The 18,713-nt window shown below is 44.4% G+C and overlaps 1 protein-coding gene and 2 long non-coding RNA genes across 4 annotated transcripts; 1 reads left to right on the top strand and 2 right to left on the bottom strand.

Annotated features, from left to right (window-relative positions):
* Nucleotides 1-276: 276 nt before the first annotated feature.
* Nucleotides 277-1,774, bottom strand: LOC122465482. Its single transcript, XR_006290379.1, has 3 exons — nt 1,624-1,774; nt 1,039-1,244; nt 277-450 (listed from the first exon to the last, which is right to left on the bottom strand). It is a non-coding gene; the product is annotated as an uncharacterized LOC122465482 (long non-coding RNA).
* A 9,412-nt stretch (nt 1,775-11,186) lies between these two features.
* Nucleotides 11,187-14,834, top strand: POU4F2 (POU class 4 homeobox 2). The gene is made up of 2 exons (XM_037896430.2): nt 11,187-11,707; nt 12,042-14,834. The coding sequence occupies exons 1-2, from the start codon at nt 11,477-11,479 to the stop codon at nt 12,981-12,983; spliced, it is 1,173 nt and encodes a 390-aa protein (XP_037752358.1). The 5' UTR covers nt 11,187-11,476; the 3' UTR covers nt 12,984-14,834.
* Nucleotides 12,313-18,305, bottom strand: LOC122465464. 2 transcript variants are annotated; one of them, XR_006290352.1, is made up of 4 exons: nt 18,020-18,305; nt 15,997-16,131; nt 14,804-14,879; nt 12,919-12,931 (listed from the first exon to the last, which is right to left on the bottom strand). It is a non-coding gene; the product is annotated as an uncharacterized LOC122465464 (long non-coding RNA). The 2 variants fall into 2 exon arrangements; XR_006290353.1 differs by lacking the exon at nt 14,804-14,879 and having other exon boundaries at nt 12,313-12,931.
* Nucleotides 18,306-18,713: the final 408 nt, after the last annotated feature.

The raw sequence follows: 18,713 nt of genomic DNA on the forward strand, positions 1-18,713 counted from the left end.
TCTGAAGAACAAGAAGCCTTAATATTTCCCATGTCCACTTTATAGGTGGTGAAAATGAAGTACAGAGAAGTAAATTAACTTGCCCAACATCACAAAGGAAGTATGCAGCAGAGCCTAGGACAGATACCAGATCACCTGACTTGCTGTTCTGTGATTTCACCTATAGACAATATTTTCTCTTTTCATGATAGAGTGTACTTGAATTGTGATTCACAGTACATTGTATAGATTCATAATATGATACTTACCCTTCTTTATTATATGCTGTGATAAGCAGTGAAATAGTTGATAATGTTGACATTTAGTTTTAAATCTTCATCATTGGGCATCTGAGTTGTGATGATCATTTTTAAGAAATGCCCATGAGTTTCTGGAGCAGAAGATGGTGTTTTTGGAGAGGCGGTAGTATGCTGTATTGCCATGTATCCCTCATTCCTTCCAATCTGAGCCCTGAAGCAAACAAAAAAGAACTCAACAATAATGACATTTGCAAATAAAAAATAGATGTAATGACCATTAAGAGACACATTCTAAATTTGGTATGATTTGCATCTGAGGGACCTCCACACTTAACTACTCACGTACTGCTAATGTCATGTTCCAAACTTTCTCCATTCAGATCCACTTGTCTCCAATATCTGTGATGGTAGATGTCCAAAAGGACAATAGCTAACACCCTTGAGAAGGGAGGCTAAGTGGCTTAAATACCATTTTTCCTTCCCACTGATTCTGGGGATTGCTGATAGCCTCAGCTGCAAGTTAGTGTAACCTCAGGACTGCTTTAATTTGCATTAATAGATAATGGCTGCAAATTGTTGTTCTGCCAGCCAGGACCACCAAAGCACATCACATTCAGTCCTTGCCCCCTTTCTGCACCTAGCCCACCCCAGAACACTATTCACATCAATGTGGGCTAGGAGGTATTTATGTAGGTATTATACTAAGGGAATCTTCAACTGCCACTAGGAGGCAGTTTTACACCCCCTTTGTATCATGAGGGAAGGCCAAAGAAAATTTAAGATAGGTGGAATATCTGACCTTAGAAGACTTGTAGGCGATTTAAAGAACACAAGGTAAGACATTCAGCTGACACAGTTTATACTCCTTAGATGTGTAACTGTAGTCCATTGGGAGGAGTGGCTCCTCCCCTTCTGGGTCTGCGGGCAGCCAATTCGCCACTCTACATCTCCGGGGGTCGCCTGACATGGGGAATCAGCGGGGCGATGGGAGATGTGGGCTCAGGCCTGTGATCACGGCAGAACAAACACACACAGTTATGGAGCCTGAGGTGGGTGGGGAGGCAGCAAAGAGTCTCTGGCTCAGGCCTGTACTCAGGCTGGGCAGCAAACAGTCGGGCCTCCTAGCTCTGGCGGAGGGCTGACAAGCACAGGCTTCTTGCCTAAGAGAGGGGGAGACTGCCACCCATGGGTTGGGGCAGCAGGGGGGACGCAGGCCCACCCACTCCACTGCACCCCAGCACAGGGCCCTAGCAGTGGCAGAGCGGTCTGCCACTGTGTCAAGTGGGGATCCTGACCATAACACGTTGACTTGCTTGCTGTCAGCATTGCAGCCAGACAGGGGTCGGCTACCTCAGGCCACTTCCCAACTCCCCCTCAGGTATACCTGGCTCTGTATACGGTCGCCTGGTGTCGGGGAAGAAGGCCTCTGTCAGTGTTTGCAGCTCCTCCGTGCTTGGGTCCATAAATGGTCCTGGTAGCCCTGACCAGTCCTCGGCTCCCTCGGGTCTGCAGCGGCCTACCAGCTCTGGAGCTCACAGGAGGCGTCTGGCTCCTCCAGCAGCTGCCTCCCAACTGAATTCTCCAGCATGCCTTTTATACTTCCTGTCCTGCCCACTAACTTCCAGCAGGAAGGTTGAGCATGGTGTGGCTCGGTCCACCAGGGTTCAATGAGGGGCTCCTCCCATGCCAGATCTGTGGGCAGCCAATCCACCCCACTACAGTAGCCAATAGGAAATTGTCTGATTGAATGTGTTTTTAACAGTCTTTCCAATGAGTCAGAGGTACAAATGCAAATCTTTCATTCAGGCTTTCCCTGTAGGATTGTAGTTAAAAAATTGCAGCAATCCATTTGTGATAGTAAGTATTATTATAGGAGTACTGCTTTCATTCTAGAGGGTCCTTTTCAAATGTATATAATTTCCTCAAACTTTTACCTTTTTGGCTGAAATTTGGCAGGTTGTCTCAGCCAGGGAATGTTGTTTTGGGGGAGTTTGTAGGAAAATGGTCCAGCCAATATCAAGACTGAAGAGAGTGACAAAATACAATTTTATTATTGTAAAAAAATGGTGCAACCTTCTTTTGAAAAGCTCTAGCTAAGACCGTGGTAGATACTGAACTTTGGCAGTGATATAGTCTCTAGGATACAGTCATGCCTTTGAATGATCCAGTGAAATATCAATATTTTTCTGAATTATAATAGTTTAAAAATATCTTGTGCATAAGCCCTGCCTTTTTGTTATATTTACATTCTGTTGGTATACTCTGTGTGTGTGTGTAATCTGGAAAATGTCCACTAAATAGATGCCCCCTCAATTTGGCTTTGCACAGGTATACGTAAGAAAGTTAAGTGGAATTTCGTGCTTACTATATAAATGTGTGTGGAATATGATCTGTGATGGTACATATGCAAAAAGATGCAAGGAGAAATGAGAATCAGGCCCCTTTATATTTAAAATCAGCAAGAATGGAGTCATAATAAGAGCTACACTTTGATTTTTAATATTTTTGTTAAATGATCCATGAAAGACCAGAAACTCTTTATCTCAGGCAGAAGATAAGGCAAGGGAGGAACGTCTATGTCCTGATTTATATAAAGTGGGTATATTGTGAGACTCTTGTTCAAATTTCAAACCTTTTGTATAGGCTCATGTATGTTTCTTTTGGTCATTAATAGTAGCTTCATGTCTGTGAATGTCCTCTTTTGTAATCTTGTCTTTATCTCTGAAAAATAGCAGCGAAATTTGCTTTCATACAAAGTCTAGTTACCAGGTATCTGAAAATAACAACTAACATAAATAAAACCAAACAAGTGGGCTTTTGTTACATTTAAGGATCTGTGAGAAATAAAAACAATACAATAGAAACAAGAATAATAATGGCTGAATTTAAAAACCTTCACGCAGAGATTTTTGAAAAAGTTCAAGCAGATAATGTACAAGAAGCCATTGAATGGCTTGATATGAAAAGCCATTCAATAAAGAAACAAAATAGAGTAAGTATTGGTTTGTCTGGTTCTGAACAGCAAAAAAAAAAGACCTTGCAAGGATAACGGTACAGTTCCTGGCCTGCCCAGAACTGTGCTGAGATCAACAGAACTTCACAGAAGCATAGGTGGCTGCCTGCATGGCTCCCTGTGCAGGATTGGGGCCTACATTAAATATAAAATATAACAGATCAAGCAGGTCAAGGCAAGACTAATGTAAGCCATAGAAAGTTCTCTTTTTCCTCACTACACACACCAGAATCCATTCTCCACACAGGCTCAAACACCCCACCTATTAGCTCCCACCTTCCACTCTGGGAAGTAAATCTGGAGACTTTAAATTCTGCATATGTATAGATGGAAATCTAAGAAACATACATCGAGCCAGCATAAAACTGTCAACATGCAGTCCTTGCTTAGTTTCTGATTAGCAGTCAGCTCACATTCTTTTCACACTAAGAATATTCAGCCTTCTTTGTCTAAAGTGTTGAGTGGTTATGAATAGTAAGGATAGGCTATCTGTAATTATTTTTAAATTATTAATGATTTTGTTAGATCCCTTCACTTTTACATTACATTTCTGTTAATGTAAGTTAAATCAAAAAGTACTTCAGTTTCCAGGCAGCTCCCAAATGTATTTTTCATTCTTTCATAACATTACTTCAAGTTCTGTGATAAAGTTCTATGCTACTTTATATCTATGATAAAGTTTGGCTCGGAACAGTCACCATTCCAAAACTAATGAACTCAGAGGATATCTGGTTGTGTAGACCCTCATCTGTCAAGCTGGACGATAAATTAGAGGGCCATTCTTGCACTTCCAATCAATACACTAACTGCAGCTATACAAACCCTAACCATAAAAGGACTGGGGCAGGATATCCGGGGTATCATCAGACACTAGGGGAAAGTTTAACAAAGCAGCTACTTACTTTGGTGGCACTTTCTATTAAGTTTGTGGGACTGGAGTTGTCCTTCCAGGTGCTTCTGATCAGAAAATCTTTGCACAGTGTTCTTTTAAGAAAATTAACACAGAGACCATGAGGGTTTGGGGGAGGGGGGCAGAGAGAAATACTGTACATAACACTTGTAGCATCCTTACCACTGAGAAGCACCGTTAACCACATGGGATACTGAACTGAATAACTCCAGTATAGAACATTACTCCTCTCCGAAGAGAAACAAGAAACAAACAAACAAAAAAAAAGCAAAAAGTGTGTGTGGGGGGGGGCACCCTTCTTTTAATCAATGTTTCCACCACCAGATGAATGCTACTTTTTGATAGTGCAAATTCTCCATGAGAAATATTCCGCTCTGGTGTGTACTTAGACCCCGTTTCCAGTACGGGTAATCAGCCAACACTGGGTTACAAATAAATGCAAAAACGGTAAATACACACACACACACACACACACTTAAAAGAGGGCAGAACAAGAACAGATTCATGAAGGTTACAGTTGCAAATAAAGAGTCTAGGGCTGAGTACAATAATCAGCAATGTAAATGCAAATACAACTATTGGACGGTGTGGGGGCGGGAGGGGGGAGAGACAGAGGTACAGAGTTAAATGCATGCATTCAGTACCAACTCTACTAAAAATGACTGGATAAATTATGCAGAGGGATTTCTTTCAAGTAATTACGTTTCGATTTCTTGCATTTATTTTAGTGCCAGGAAGCACAAGGCGCCATGGATTGCAAAAGTCTCCATTGATTGTTCCGTGCGTTAAGTTTGATTTCGTGACTTGACTTAACTTTCAAAAAGGGTAAACACGCCGGCTCTGGGGAAGTCAGGAGTTGGCTGCCAAACAACCGCTGCCGGGGGCTTAGAGAGAGGGAGACCTCCGGAAGTTTCCGTCCTGCGAACCAGTGCGGGAGAGGTAGGAGAGCAGGGCTGGCGGGTTGAACGTGTCTCTGCCTGGGGCTCAGTTTAAGACACTGAAACGAGAGTTTCCTCCAGAAGTATAAATAGCCAGATCCCTTTCTGGATAGTTTCCCTTTCGGGGGCGTTGGTGAGATGCCGGGGAGGGGGCCCCCGAAAGGGGCGCTTGTCCATTGTGAAATGCCAGTTCTGCTGGGGCAAGGCTGACGCTTGCCAGGGCGTCACCGCCCAGAGATGCCAGCGAGAGACCAGACTAGTCTGATACACGCAGGAGCCACCTTCTCCCCCTGCTTGCAGGAAGACAGATCGTATGATGGAGCGGGGTTGAGCTCCAGCCCTTAATACAGACCCCTGGGCGCACGAGACAGTTCTAAAGGCATAATCACCCTACCTCTGGAGGGGAACAGACACTGAAACGGACACAACGGGGAGGGGGTGGGGCTTTCGTGTTTTGTGAGGGACATCCCCCCACCCCAGCCCCAGCCCAGCGTTTAGCGCGGAGAGATTCATTCCTTTCTTAAGGGCTGCGGAGAGCTTCACCCCCTTCCCAGAAGCACAGGGGAAAGCTTCGCCACGCACCCACAGCATCACCCCATTCTCACAGGGCCAGATCTTCCCTGTTAATTAGGACTAGACAGGTTCACTGAAACGGCTTGCAAGCTGCAGTGTTTTCAGGTTGTATTAACCTCAGCCACTGACTGAGGGGCAGCTTGTGTCTGAATACATAAGCAGAAGGCCAAAGGGTTGCCGTTTGATGTTTAGCATTAGAGACATGCTCCAAGGATCAGGGAATACAATTCATGAGCCTGCCTCTCCTCTCGATCCGGTTTTACAGAGGTGTAACTTCGCTGATATACCCCCGTGTAAATGAGCACCCAATGAGTCACCCCAAAACAGTGCAGGGAATTGTTTATTTAATCATGTTCCTGTATATAAGTGGCCTCTGTAATTGTTATACAATTATTCCTGCATTTTATGCAAATAAGGTAACTGGACTATACAGAAATAATCACTTTTATTTAATTTTTCAACAAACTATATGCTGTTTGGCAATCCCTTTAGTAAACCCTAGGTGCTGGGTCTGAATATCTGCCCCATGGAACCTACAATGGGAATAAATCGATCCGGGAGAATCTCCTTCCCTGACAACAGCTTGGGAGCATATCCTGACCTCAGCATGAACTGGCCACAGCATTTGCCTGAGGTATCTTGCAGAAGCCTTCATTGATTGCTCTTCACTGTGTGGGGCTATTCCATCTGTGTTGAAGGGTCTTGCGTTTATTTTCTACTTTCCAGATTAGCAGGAAAGAAAAGTGCATCAACCGATCTGCTCTGTCCAGGGTCCTGACGGGAGCTTTTGCCATTCTTAGTTTTTCTTACTTGCTTCCATATGAACTGTCATCCCTTTGAAATTTTATCAGAGCACTCCTGTTAAGGTGCTCCGCATTAAGGGAACGGAAACAATGTGTTTATCTTACTAGATCACTTTAGACCGTATTGGTTAGCAAGGTGTTAGCACTGAGCTTGTCTCCATGCTAAAAGAAGAAAAATAAAATTGAAGTGTCAAAACAAAAAAGTGTGAACATTACTATAAAGCAGAGCGAAAAGCAGCTGCATTTTCAATAAATAAATACGGTAGTTATAGCCAAACTCTGTTCTGTGCTTAAAACAAGGGTAGAGTTTCCGTAAAGTATATACTGCATCTTAATGGATTAAAAATTCATACAACGCATTAGGTTCAGTAAAATATGAATGCATTGCTTTAAATTTTAATCATAAATCAGAACGTGGATCCATGAGAGGCGACAGTGATTTCTCCCCAGATGTCTGCGTGGGTCAGGATATGAAAGGGGACTCTAATTTTATTTAGGCAGTCCATTTGTGTGCAAAGCCTGCTGAAAGACTAATGGCATTTGAAGGCTTGCGAGTGCAGCCTTGCGCTTTCACCAGCAGCTTTGTCATTACTTGGAACAGGTACATTTTATGTGTCTGCATCTGGCTGAGGACAGCGGCAGAACTTATAGTCAGACAAAGAGGCCGGCATGTCCAGGATCACCTAGGGTGATCAGGCCTTTGATATGGCCCTATGGAATCCACTTCTTTTTTGAGTTTATGAATTTGTTGTACACTTAGTGAGGTCATTGTCGTCATTTTTATTAATTATTAATATAACAGTTAATATTAGTAATATTGCATTAATTTCAGGTAGATCAGGGATGTTCACCCAGTTGGACTCTAACATTGGCCTCCACCGTTCCCACTAAACTTTCTGTTATTTCCCCTTTTTAGAGGTACTGGTATCCTTGCTTCAGAGCTATTGTTCGAGACAGTGACACCCGTTCAGAAGAAAGAGTGAATATTAACTGATATCCTTCCCCTTCTGAATATGTTGGTATTCTGGACACTTCTGTAATTAGCAGGAGATTGCAAACTACAGGGAAGGTTTGCGTTTTGTTTACACAAGTGTCAGTTCTATGCGCTGCTTTTCAGTTGTCACATTGGAGAGGTAAAGGAAGAATTGGAATAGTATAACCGGATATTTTTATTTGTATTTATTTATTTATTTACTTATTTTATTTAATAAAAGCATAATTGTTTTCCGATGAGGTAGCGAAGACTGCCGCATACATGGGAATTATTATACCAAGATAAACACATTTAATGTCAACTTGATAAATACATTGTTACAGAGAAGAGTGTTGCCTGTAAATAAGTGAAAGCTGAAGATGGCTCCAAATTAAAAACACAAATGTAGGGATATCTTTTCGGCCCGCCTCGGGGACTGATGGGTTTAAATAATTTTGGTCAATCAATATAGCACCAAACAAAGTTTGCTTTGTTGTTTCAGCAGTGGTCTCTTTATTTCATGTATATATTAGAATACCATACTTACCATATGAAGTGGTGATAAGTGTTTAGCATTTGGAGATCAGTTGTCAGTTGCTATTAAAATCAAAATTAATTCATATTAACGATATGCATTCTCAATTCTCCCATGTGACAACATACATTAAAACAACTATTGCAAGTAATTAAACTGAATGCAAAGATGTTAAATTTATGTTTTTAAAAGATTGCTAGTATCAAAGTTCAGTTAAGAGTGTTGAATTAAAGTCCTTACTCTAGTAATGTTCATTTAAAATGTTGGATTAATTTTACTTTAAATCTAAGCATTTTGAGAAGTAAGATATTTGCCTTTTATTTTGTTTCCCTCTTAAAACTCAGCGCAAAGCCAAAATAAGATGTAAAATGTGATTATTGTTTGGGAGTTTGAAGCTATAAGACAAGGATGGCGAAATTAAATTTAATGACTCTAGTGAATTGACGTTTTTGCCAACTATTTCCCTTCACTGACGTTCAGTTCTTTCTTGTAAACTTTACACACTATACAATGAAAGTACAAAAATATTATCTATGGATTTTATTAGGCATTTGAGATGCTCAATAGTTTCGGCTAATTAGACAAACCGAAAGCCTTTTGAAGATTAAGCAAATTGGACAACCCTTGTTAATTAGAACATAATTTAAAGTTTGAAATTATATCACTCATGAAGTAGCCTAATTAGTATGACGATATGTTAATAGCCTGCTGAGACACTAAGCACAGAGGTTTGGCATGAACTCCATAAAGGCTTGCAAGAAAATTCTCCTTCCTATGTTGTCATTAATAAAAGATTTCTATAGACTTCAGCCTTTCAACGGTGACATACAATTTATTGTACACACAATGCATTAGCCCATAGTGCTGCTCAATTTTTTTACTATTATGAAAACTAATAAATTCGTCAAGCTGAATTAAGCATACAAATCAGATGAGGCATAACAGATTACATATTGAAGCTCTGTGTCTCCCGAGCCTAAATGAAATTTCAATCTAATAATTCCTTCCTGGCCCGGCTATAATTTGTTTAGAGATGTTGTTCTACTTCTTTCCAAGCGCTATTCGCACCATAATTAAATGATACTCAAGCTTTTAACTTTGATTTATTTCATTTCTCTGAGCTGGCGACAGTGAGAGCTGATACGGTGTAATTTTTTTGATTTCCTTTAAAATTACCAAGTCTACTGTTTAGGTGAGAAATTAAACACCTAAGCACTTATTTGAATCTCCTGGTGCAAACAAAAATTCATTGAAATAAACCCGTCCACATTAAATAAAGGGACTTTTTATTTATTTTAAAAGGGAGGTAAGCATGAAGTTGGCAGTACAGATGAATGGATGGGTGGTTTTTAATCACAAATCCCAGTTTGATACAACGGGGAGTACCCAATGTCTCCTGGTGGTATCTGGAGGAATCGGGCAGCAGGGGGAAGGTGCAGACGGAGGGATGAGATGCCCATGCTCCTCACTGCTTGTTTTGGAAATGTAGGGCCAGATCCTGCTCCAATGTGATGTCAGTGCTAGAAGTCCTGGTGTCTTCAGAGGGAGCAGCATGGGGCCCTTATGGAGCCTCATGATAACGGGCTGCAACAACATATGGGAAAGCAGGGTGGGAACTCCTGCTCGCCACATGCTCTACCCCCTTCAGCTCCTGTACCCGCTCCCTCCAATACCACCAGCTCCAGCACCTGCTACCTCCAACACAACCATCCCCAGCTCTTGAATGCTCCCCCAGGCTCAGGCACCAGCTCCCTCCTGCCTCGGCTTCCTCCACCACCAGACCCCCATGCACCAGCTCCCTGATTCTCCAGAACCAGCTCCAGCACCTCTCCCTCCAACCCCAGCTCCCCCAGGCACCGGCTCCTGCATCCTCTCAGGCGCCCCCCGCGCTCGGCTAAAGCTAAAGAGGCTGTGGAAGTGCTAGAGACAAAGGTCTGAGGAGCGGGGCGGGGGAGGAGGCAGCGCCTTGTTTGCAGGGAATAAAAGTGCGTCCGCTTCAGAGAGAAGCGGCTGGGCACAAAGTGCTGCCAAAGTGCCTGCGTGACAGGATAAAAATAGGAACAAGCGGCGGTGGAAATGAAGATAAGTGGAGCTTGTGCCAGCCTGTCTGGGTGAGGGTGGGGGTGTCCTACTGCATCTGCGCAGCGCAGGCTCCCTGGGCACCCAGCTACCTCCTTTACTGTGGCTAATGAAGAAGAAGACTTGGAAGGGAAAGGTTTTCAAATGGATCCACACCAGAGACGGGAACACTTCCTATACACCTTCCCCACCCACAACAAGTATCCCCCCCACTTCAGGTACCCCACACACAGACCCTCCCCCACATCAGGTACCCTCCACACAGCTCCCCCCCACATCAGGTACCCCACACACAGCTCTTCCCCCACACGAGGCACCCTCCACACAGCCCCCCCCCCCACCAGCTCCCCCACACACCCACACTCCCCATGTACAGGTATACACACGCCGTACATAAATCCCATTCAGACACTCCATACAAACACACACTGTCTGTGCAGACACTCCATACACCCACACACACACTCTGTACTTACACACTCTCAGATACAGCCCCCCTACCCCCCACCTCACACCCAGATAGTCTCTGGCGCGCCATATACACATCCCACAAACGCACACTCCATATATCCGCCCATACGCGCGCTCTCTCGCCATCCCTAGCCTCCCCCCCGCCCCCATGCCTTTTCGCTCACACCCCTCTCCCCGGATTTCCACCCCCACCCCTCTTAAATATTTGCCCACACATACTCGCAGGACGCATGCGTCCACATCGCCCCGGTCTCGCCTCCATCCAATGGGCGAAGAGCGGCGAGAAACAGAGGGAGAGAGAAAGCCTCACAGCCCAGTTCCAGGGATGTCTCTTCTGCACAAGGCACCTGCCGGGCCAAGGTGCGCGGCAGCCGGAGCAGAGGCAGCACCAGAACAATAGGGCGCCGGACTCCCGCCTCCTCCGGCGGCGCGGGGAAGGGGGCTCGGAGCCGGGCGGGGGCCAGGCGCAGACTAGGGAGGAGAGCGGGACACGCTCCGCTCGGGGCTGGTTCGTGGCTCGGCGGCCCGGAGAAGGGGCTGAGCCAGCGGGCTGCAGCAGGGAGTTTCCCGCCGGGTGGGTGGGAGGGCGGGCAGGCGAGGGGGACTCCCGGGGAGCGGAGCAGGGAGAGGCGCTCGGAGGGCTGGGCGGGGGGCGAGAGGCAGAGAGGGACCCGGCGCCCAGGCGGGAAGCGGAGCGGGGAGTTAGGCAGAGGCAGAGGCAGAGCGGAGCGGCCAGGCGGCTGGAGGGGCAGTTTGCCGACCGGCTGCCGCCGGAGAGGAGGCGGCGGAGGCTGCACCGGGGGCTGAAGGAGGAGAGCGAGAAAAGCCCCTCGCGTCCCCGCGCCACCTTCCTTCTCAAGGCGGCTGCGGCGGCAGCCTCAACTTCCCACCTCCTCCCCTGTCTCCGCTGTGGGCTGGGCGGGCCCCCCACCGCCGGCGAGGATGATGATGATGTCTCTGAACAGCAAGCAGCCCTTCAGCATGCCCCACGGCAGCGGCAGCCTGCACGAGCCCAAGTACTCGGCGCTGCACAACGCCTCCCCCTGCACCTCCGCCGCCGCCGCCCCCTCGGCCAGCTCCCCCAGCAGCACCAGCAGCGGGGCCGGCAGGAGCAGCACAAGCACCAGCAGCAGCTCGGAGGCGATGAGGCGAGCCTGCCTCCCAACCCCTCCGGTAGGCACGTCCTGCAGCAGCGCCCGCTTTGAGGCACATGCCCACAGCCCCCTTGATCTGCACGGTGTTTCTTTCATGCCTGCCCAGCAAAACACCCAGCACCCCCCGGCTCTCTTCCGCCTTATGCATGCAGCGGCGCTTGCCTTTCATATTAATTTTTATGACCTGGGAAGTTGCATGTGCCTCGTGTTGTGTGTCTCTCTCTCCCCCTCTCCTGGTTCAGGCTCTCTCTTTTGCCATGCTGGGGTTGTGTTAATGGCCCAGAGGCGTGCGGATGCGGAGGGAGGGCGATCCCCTGTTGACAGTAATGTGTGCCTTCTATTTGCAATTGCAGAGCAATATATTCGGCGGTCTGGATGAGAGTTTGCTGGCCCGCGCCGAAGCCCTGGCGGCGGTGGATATAGTTTCCCAGACCAAGAGCCACCATCATCACCCGCCTCATCACAGCCCCTTCAAGCCGGACGCTACTTACCACACCATGAACACCATCCCTTGCACCTCTGCTGCCTCCTCCTCGTCGGTTCCCATTTCCCACCCGTCAGCCCTGTCCGGCACTCACCACCACCACCACCACCACCATCACCACCACCACCAGCCTCACCAGGCTTTGGAAGGGGAGCTTTTAGATCACATCACCCCAGGGCTGGCGCTGGGGGCCATGACCGGACCAGACGGCTCGGTGGTCTCCACGCCAGCCCATGCTCCTCACATGGCCAGTATGAACCCTATGCACCAGGCGGCTCTAAGCATGGCCCATGCCCACGGGCTGCCTTCTCACATGGGATGCATGAGCGACGTGGACGCAGATCCCCGGGATCTAGAAGCTTTTGCGGAGAGGTTCAAGCAGAGGAGGATCAAGCTCGGAGTGACCCAGGCAGATGTGGGCTCTGCCCTGGCCAACTTGAAGATCCCAGGGGTAGGCTCACTGAGCCAAAGCACCATCTGCAGGTTTGAGTCCCTTACCTTGTCCCACAATAACATGATCGCCCTCAAACCCATCTTGCAAGCCTGGCTAGAAGAAGCAGAGAAATCTCACCGGGAGAAGCTCACCAAACCAGAGCTCTTCAATGGAGCAGAGAAGAAGAGGAAGCGTACCTCTATCGCTGCACCTGAGAAGAGGTCCTTGGAGGCCTATTTTGCCATCCAGCCACGTCCTTCCTCGGAAAAAATAGCGGCCATCGCAGAGAAACTGGACCTCAAGAAGAACGTGGTCCGGGTCTGGTTCTGTAATCAGAGACAGAAACAGAAACGAATGAAATATTCCGCTGGGATTTAAAGTCTATGGGAGCTTTTTTAAAAAAAAAAAATAAAAAAATCGGCAACAAGACACACTTTAATACTTCTCTATAGTGAGATAGAGAGACAAACACAGAGAGACAGACAGAAAGACCGACAGAGAAAGAGAAACTGTCAGAGAGTCTGCCAAACAAGAAGTAAATTGTCAAGTTTAGGAAAGTTCCCCTTGGACAGAACGGCTGCTTGTTCAGAATGACACTATCAAACAGAGACTGGCTTTTTGAAGGCAGATAAGAAATTCTTTTTTAAAGGACCGAAGACGTACCAAGTAAGATTTGTTTTTATTATTAAAGACATCATCCGTGTTCAAAATTTAAAAGTACACTTTGCAACTATTTTTCAGAAAATAAATTGACTGGAAACTGAAACTTTAATCTAGAGTTGAGGCTATACCGCGAGAGAGACATCTCAAAAGTATTTTGATTTAAAAAAAAATGGCAGTTTTTTCTGCATATACACTGCGTATTATAAATATATATATATATTTTTACTGTGATTATTACTCTTTCCTTCGCTGAAATTATTATGCTTAGGAAAAGAATTGATCCTGCTGTGTTCACTGATCTTTAAAAGCTATTATTAGATTACTGCCAAACAACCCTTTGTAAATTATTAATTTTATCTGTCCAGCAACTTCATTCTGTGCTCATTCTAATTAATTACACCTCTTTAATCTAAGTCTTGATAAAAGTAAAAAAAAAAAAGGTATGGATAGTGAAAATCAAATACTTTGTGTTGATAGAATTGATTATCTGTAGCTTTTTCCTTCTTATAAAAATATCCCTTTTGGCCATCTGTAAATTGTCACCTGAAACTAAAATATTTCTCTGGCCAGTATTCTTATTTGTAAGGCGTTGGCACTCTATAATAGATGTCCTACATTATTTGTGTAGATTGATTCACTGTCCGAGGTATTTGTTTACTGCGTTACATATTTAATGGGGATTCCCATATTGTCCCCCCCCACACACACTTCTAAAGCGAGAAAAGAAGTGGCTGAATAGGTGACAGTGTGGCGTTTTGTTGTTTCAGGGTTTGTTTTCATCACAGTATTTGTCTTTCTAGATTTCTAAGCTATATCACAACTGTGTTCAGACCTGATCGCTTTTTATTTACTTTAATTGCAATACTTCGAGGAGAATCTTTTTTGGAGGTTTGTTTGTACAAAAGCCAAATTTAATTTAGAGAGAAAGAGAGAGAGAGAGAGAGAGAGAGAGTGTGCACTCTTGTAAATTCACGTTATTGGTACAATTCTTTTGAGGAAAAATGAAAGGTACTTGAACTGTGGTACCTATATGTATTGTAAATATTTCATTCGAATTGACACACATATAGATATATTCTTACAGATTTCGCTGTATTGCTGTTCTATTTGAGACTATTTGAAGTCTTAAGTTCTGTATCCGATACAATTTTGTTGTTTTTGTTAATAGAAGGTTTATTTATTACAGTAATGTATTAAGTTATTTAAAATGTTGTTGAATTGTCTTTCATTAAAAAAAGATTTTAACGTTTTATTGGGAAAGTATGTTTGCTGGTTTTTTTTTTCATTAAAAGTCTACTACTGAATTTAAATTGCTTCCACATCTCATATTTTAAAGTTGAAGTGGGAGGACTATTTTGATTTTTTTAAATGGTTTACAGCTCCTGCCAGCTCTTCCTTTCAGGCTGGATGGTGGCTGGATCATCTTTATATGTCTGATCCGGTATTTACCCGATTTTTTGGAGGCGGGAGGGGGTAACCCGTGAGCTGATAGTGTCCCTGTGTTTGCCTACCTTGTCAGACGGTAAAATACATACCTTTATAGACACTGTTGGTCGCCAAGGATGTGCTGACTGTTCCTTCCCAGGCAACATCGCAGAGCTTCTGTGTGGCCTGCTATATAGCCAGATAAATAGTTTGCTAACTGCACAGTAGAATTTACTAAGCAAGGATGGTGGAAAGGAAGCTGGGGTGGCCTGGAGATGGCTATTCAATTAACCTGTCTTCTTAGCTGGGCTCTGGGAGTGATGACGAGGGCAGGCTGGGTCCCAGGAGCTCAGCTCCAGAGCCGCAGTGCCCAGCACAATACACACACACACACACACACACACACACACACACACACAAGGAGGAAGGGCTGCCTACTTACCTACCGGCGTTTCCTGTGGCATTTATTCTGGACCAAAGAAGTCCGAGGAGGAGATTAAAATGTGGCGCCATTATGCCACTTGCTTATTGGCTAGTACAGATCGATATTACCAGTCACAAAGGCAACAGGAACAGTCAGCGAAGTAATAGAAATACTTTAAAATTAATAGTATGGACTGGCGTGGTGAAATGCGTTTAAACGCAACCGTGTGTAATCAGTTTCACGCACATAACATCTGCCATGGGGACATGCATACGAATTTTAAAATGCACGAGGGACTAGCAGGGAGGAAAGATCAGATATAGGTGTAGTTCAGCCCCTTCCCCATTTGAGAGACAGCCACAGATTGCCCTGGACCAAGAGCGTTTCTTGTTTAGCAGGACAAATTAAAATGTGATGGGATGAAAAGATAATTCCGAAGGTGCTATATAAATACCCTCCAGAACTAGCCTGCCTTGTACTACAGAGAACGGATTTAGCACTTGGAAAGGTCTGTGTCATGCCTATTCTTCGTGTGTCAGACAGAGGTAGGGATTGACAACATTATTGCCCAAGGAGTTGCGCTCTTTGATGTAGAGTAATTTGAATAAACGGCTACGATGGGGCTGTAACCTTGGCGTTTCGCCTTTCAAATGTAGGGAATGGGGATTATGGGCTGTTATTTTGCTAAAACTGAGAAAAAGACGCACCAAACCAACAGCGATGGTAAAAGAAAGTCTCCTCGCAAGTGCCAGGCCATTACTCGCTCTATGGGGCGGGGTGTTTGAGAAGGAGCAGTTTGTACATAAAAGATCTGGGGGACGCATATTAGTGTAAAAGCGGAGAGCGCTGAAATACAAACCCTTTCTCTTCTCCACTCACCTTTATGTCATGGTGGCTGCTTCTGCCTCATGCCGGCTTTGCTTTCAGCACCAAGGACAGAACTCTTCTGCTCTGTCCGGCCCTCCAACCTTGCCAGTGCCTGCCTCCTCCAGCCCAGGCATCCGAGAAACCCTGCTGCAGAGAGAGAGAGAGAGAGAGAGAGAGAGAGATGGACTGGGGGGAGGGGAAGCAGCTTATTGCTTTAGGACTCAGCAAATTAAACGAAATATTACTTCGCCCTAGACAAATCCTTCCATGTAGCGCTAATGGGGAGGCGGAGGATGGGAAACACCATATTAAATCTTCTTACAAATAACATTTTTTAAAAAGTACAAAACCTGAAGTCAGGGGAGGCAGCTAAATATAACAAGAAAGCCTGCTTTACAGATATGGCAGAGTATCGATTAGGATAGAGAGCTGCACTGGGAATTGATATAGTCAAGGGTTAATAGCACATATTGTTAAACTGACTCCAGTAAGTTACAATAGCAACATTTTCCCCCTCAGAATTTGCCGTTTCTTTCCCAGACCGCTAGTAAATCTTTTTGCTTTGGGTTCTTTGAGGATTTTATGATTTAAAGTCATGATGAATAGATAGATTAGATAAACAAATGCTTTAAAATAACTTTGAAAGTGACACCAACATGTTTTAAAGATCTGGATTCATTTTCTGTTTAATAGGCCATTGTTTCCACTTGACGCAATGCTTATTTGTTCACTAGAAAAATAAAACAAACAAAAAGTAATTTGACTAAGAACAGATCCTTTGGCATTCATAAGAGACGGAAACATCCAACACCGAACAGGAAAAAAGTATGTAATCTACAAATGGTTGTTACATATTATTTTTTATCTTCAGGGATTACATCGATATTTTGCTTTAAAAATACCTTGAACACGCCGAGAGTGATAACTGATAGACAGATATTACCGTATGTCACTGGTGTATCAATCAAATAAATCGGTATCGCATGACTCAGTTTCTTTGAAATGTTTGCCAAGCCTCACAACTGAAGGAACTCAAGTTATACAGACTGATATTTTATATCTATGTTTACCGCAGAGACGGCGAAAGAGAGGATTCGTAGGTTTCAGACCCTACTTCCTTCACTTCCTCATTTTTCTTTAAAGAGTCACAGGCTAGTCGCTACTGTTGTAAGTCTTTTCAGTCATAACGTTTCATGGTTTTCGGTTCCACGTCCCAGTGATCAAGAACTAAATGGGGGGGGGGGGGGGGGGGGGGAGGAAGCGGGAGGCAAAGGATTGTGAACTAACGTGCAAACTACAGTGATGAATAGCCTTATCAATAATCAGGGTTAGAGTCTTTCATCTAAATATCTCTTTGTTAGCTAGTTCCATTTACAAAAAAATAAATCTCTTGAAAGTGCAATTCTCTGGCTTGGTAACCACGGTTTTGTTGTTGTTGTTGTTGTTTGTTTTTAAATAAACTAAAATGCAGTAAGAGACTGGTTTAAAATTGTGGCGAGTTGAAGGTGTGAAGTAGTTATTCTGAATTCCCTAAGAAGGAAAAATGCATTTTCATGAGCTAAACAAACCCAATATTGCAATGAATAGAAATAAGCTTGCAAACGGCGTTTACACCGTGTAAGCAAAGCGACTATCGTTTTAGTATCACAATTTCAACTTGAAATAAAACTACAAAACGTGATTTCTTCCCTTTAAACTTCTATTCAGGGATATGTACATTTCTTTGCTAAACAACACAAAATAATCCTCCTATTTGCCTAAGCTAAAATCTTCCTCCTCCCCACTTAATTTGCGTGAAATAAAGCAACATTTTGAAGCTTCTCCAATGAAGTTCATGTTTCCCAGTGTGATGGAAGTATTGATGACTTTGAAGTTGCTTTGTTAATAACGTTTGTGTCTCTAGGAGGGGAGGGGAACCAAAGAATACTCTGTGAGCTTCTCATGTGGCTTAAAAAAGAGGGAAAAGAAAGGGAAAGAGAGAAGAGCTACCAAATATGTAAACAAATAAACAAAAAAGATCCACGCTGCCACTTACCTATTCCACAGAAAGAGTGAATCGGGTAATTAAAATCACCAGAAGGGCAGCATTTGTCAATAGGCGTGTGGTAGTCTCTGAACTTCCGCTTTGCCCTCTTAAATGAGCCATTCACTTAAAGGCTATTATGGGCGAATTAATAAATTACACAGCGAATTATTAAATCCAGATAATTACAAGGAATAAGTAAGTAATCATTAGTTAGCTCAGCTAATTACTGTGGGTCAGAGCGAGCTGGAATATGAAATCCTCCTCGGGAATTGAAATTAACTTTGCCCAGTGAGTCTCTCTGCTTGACATCCCTAGTCTGTAGGCACATGGCAGCTCCCTTGTGAGCCAGTCTTTCTATTTAACTTGTAGCGAATGGAAATAAAATTAAGTGGAGATGTGATAATAGGAAGCTGCTTAGAAAGCAAACGCTGCGGGTTTTATTTTTTACCTTTTACTGCCTGGAGATAGAAAGCTTTCTGGTGCCCCAAATAAAAAATATTCTGCAATTAGACCAATTCTGAATAATTGTCTGACCCACGCATGCAGATTAATCACAAATTAAGAGGAATGAGACAGGGAGCAAGAAATCTGAGCTCCAACAAACGTAATAAAGGTACAAGGAAAAGCCTCTCTCTTTTCCTATTGCAAAACAAAAGGGCTGCCCGGACTGGGGAAGGTTCAAGGAATCAGTGTGCTTTGTTTT

The sequence above is a fragment of the Chelonia mydas genome, chromosome 4 (genome assembly GCF_015237465.2).
Source record: "Chelonia mydas isolate rCheMyd1 chromosome 4, rCheMyd1.pri.v2, whole genome shotgun sequence".
Lineage (NCBI taxonomy): Eukaryota > Metazoa > Chordata > Testudines > Cheloniidae > Chelonia > Chelonia mydas.

Excerpts from the sequence above, each read along its gene's own strand:
- POU4F2 (XM_037896430.2), top strand. The coding sequence starts at position 11,477 with ATGATGATGATGTCTCTGAACAGCAAGCAGCCCTTCAGCATGCCCCAC. Across the intron at positions 11,708-12,041 it reads CCTGCCTCCCAACCCCTCCG|AGCAATATATTCGGCGGTCT; the intron begins GTAGGCACGTCC and ends TTGCAATTGCAG.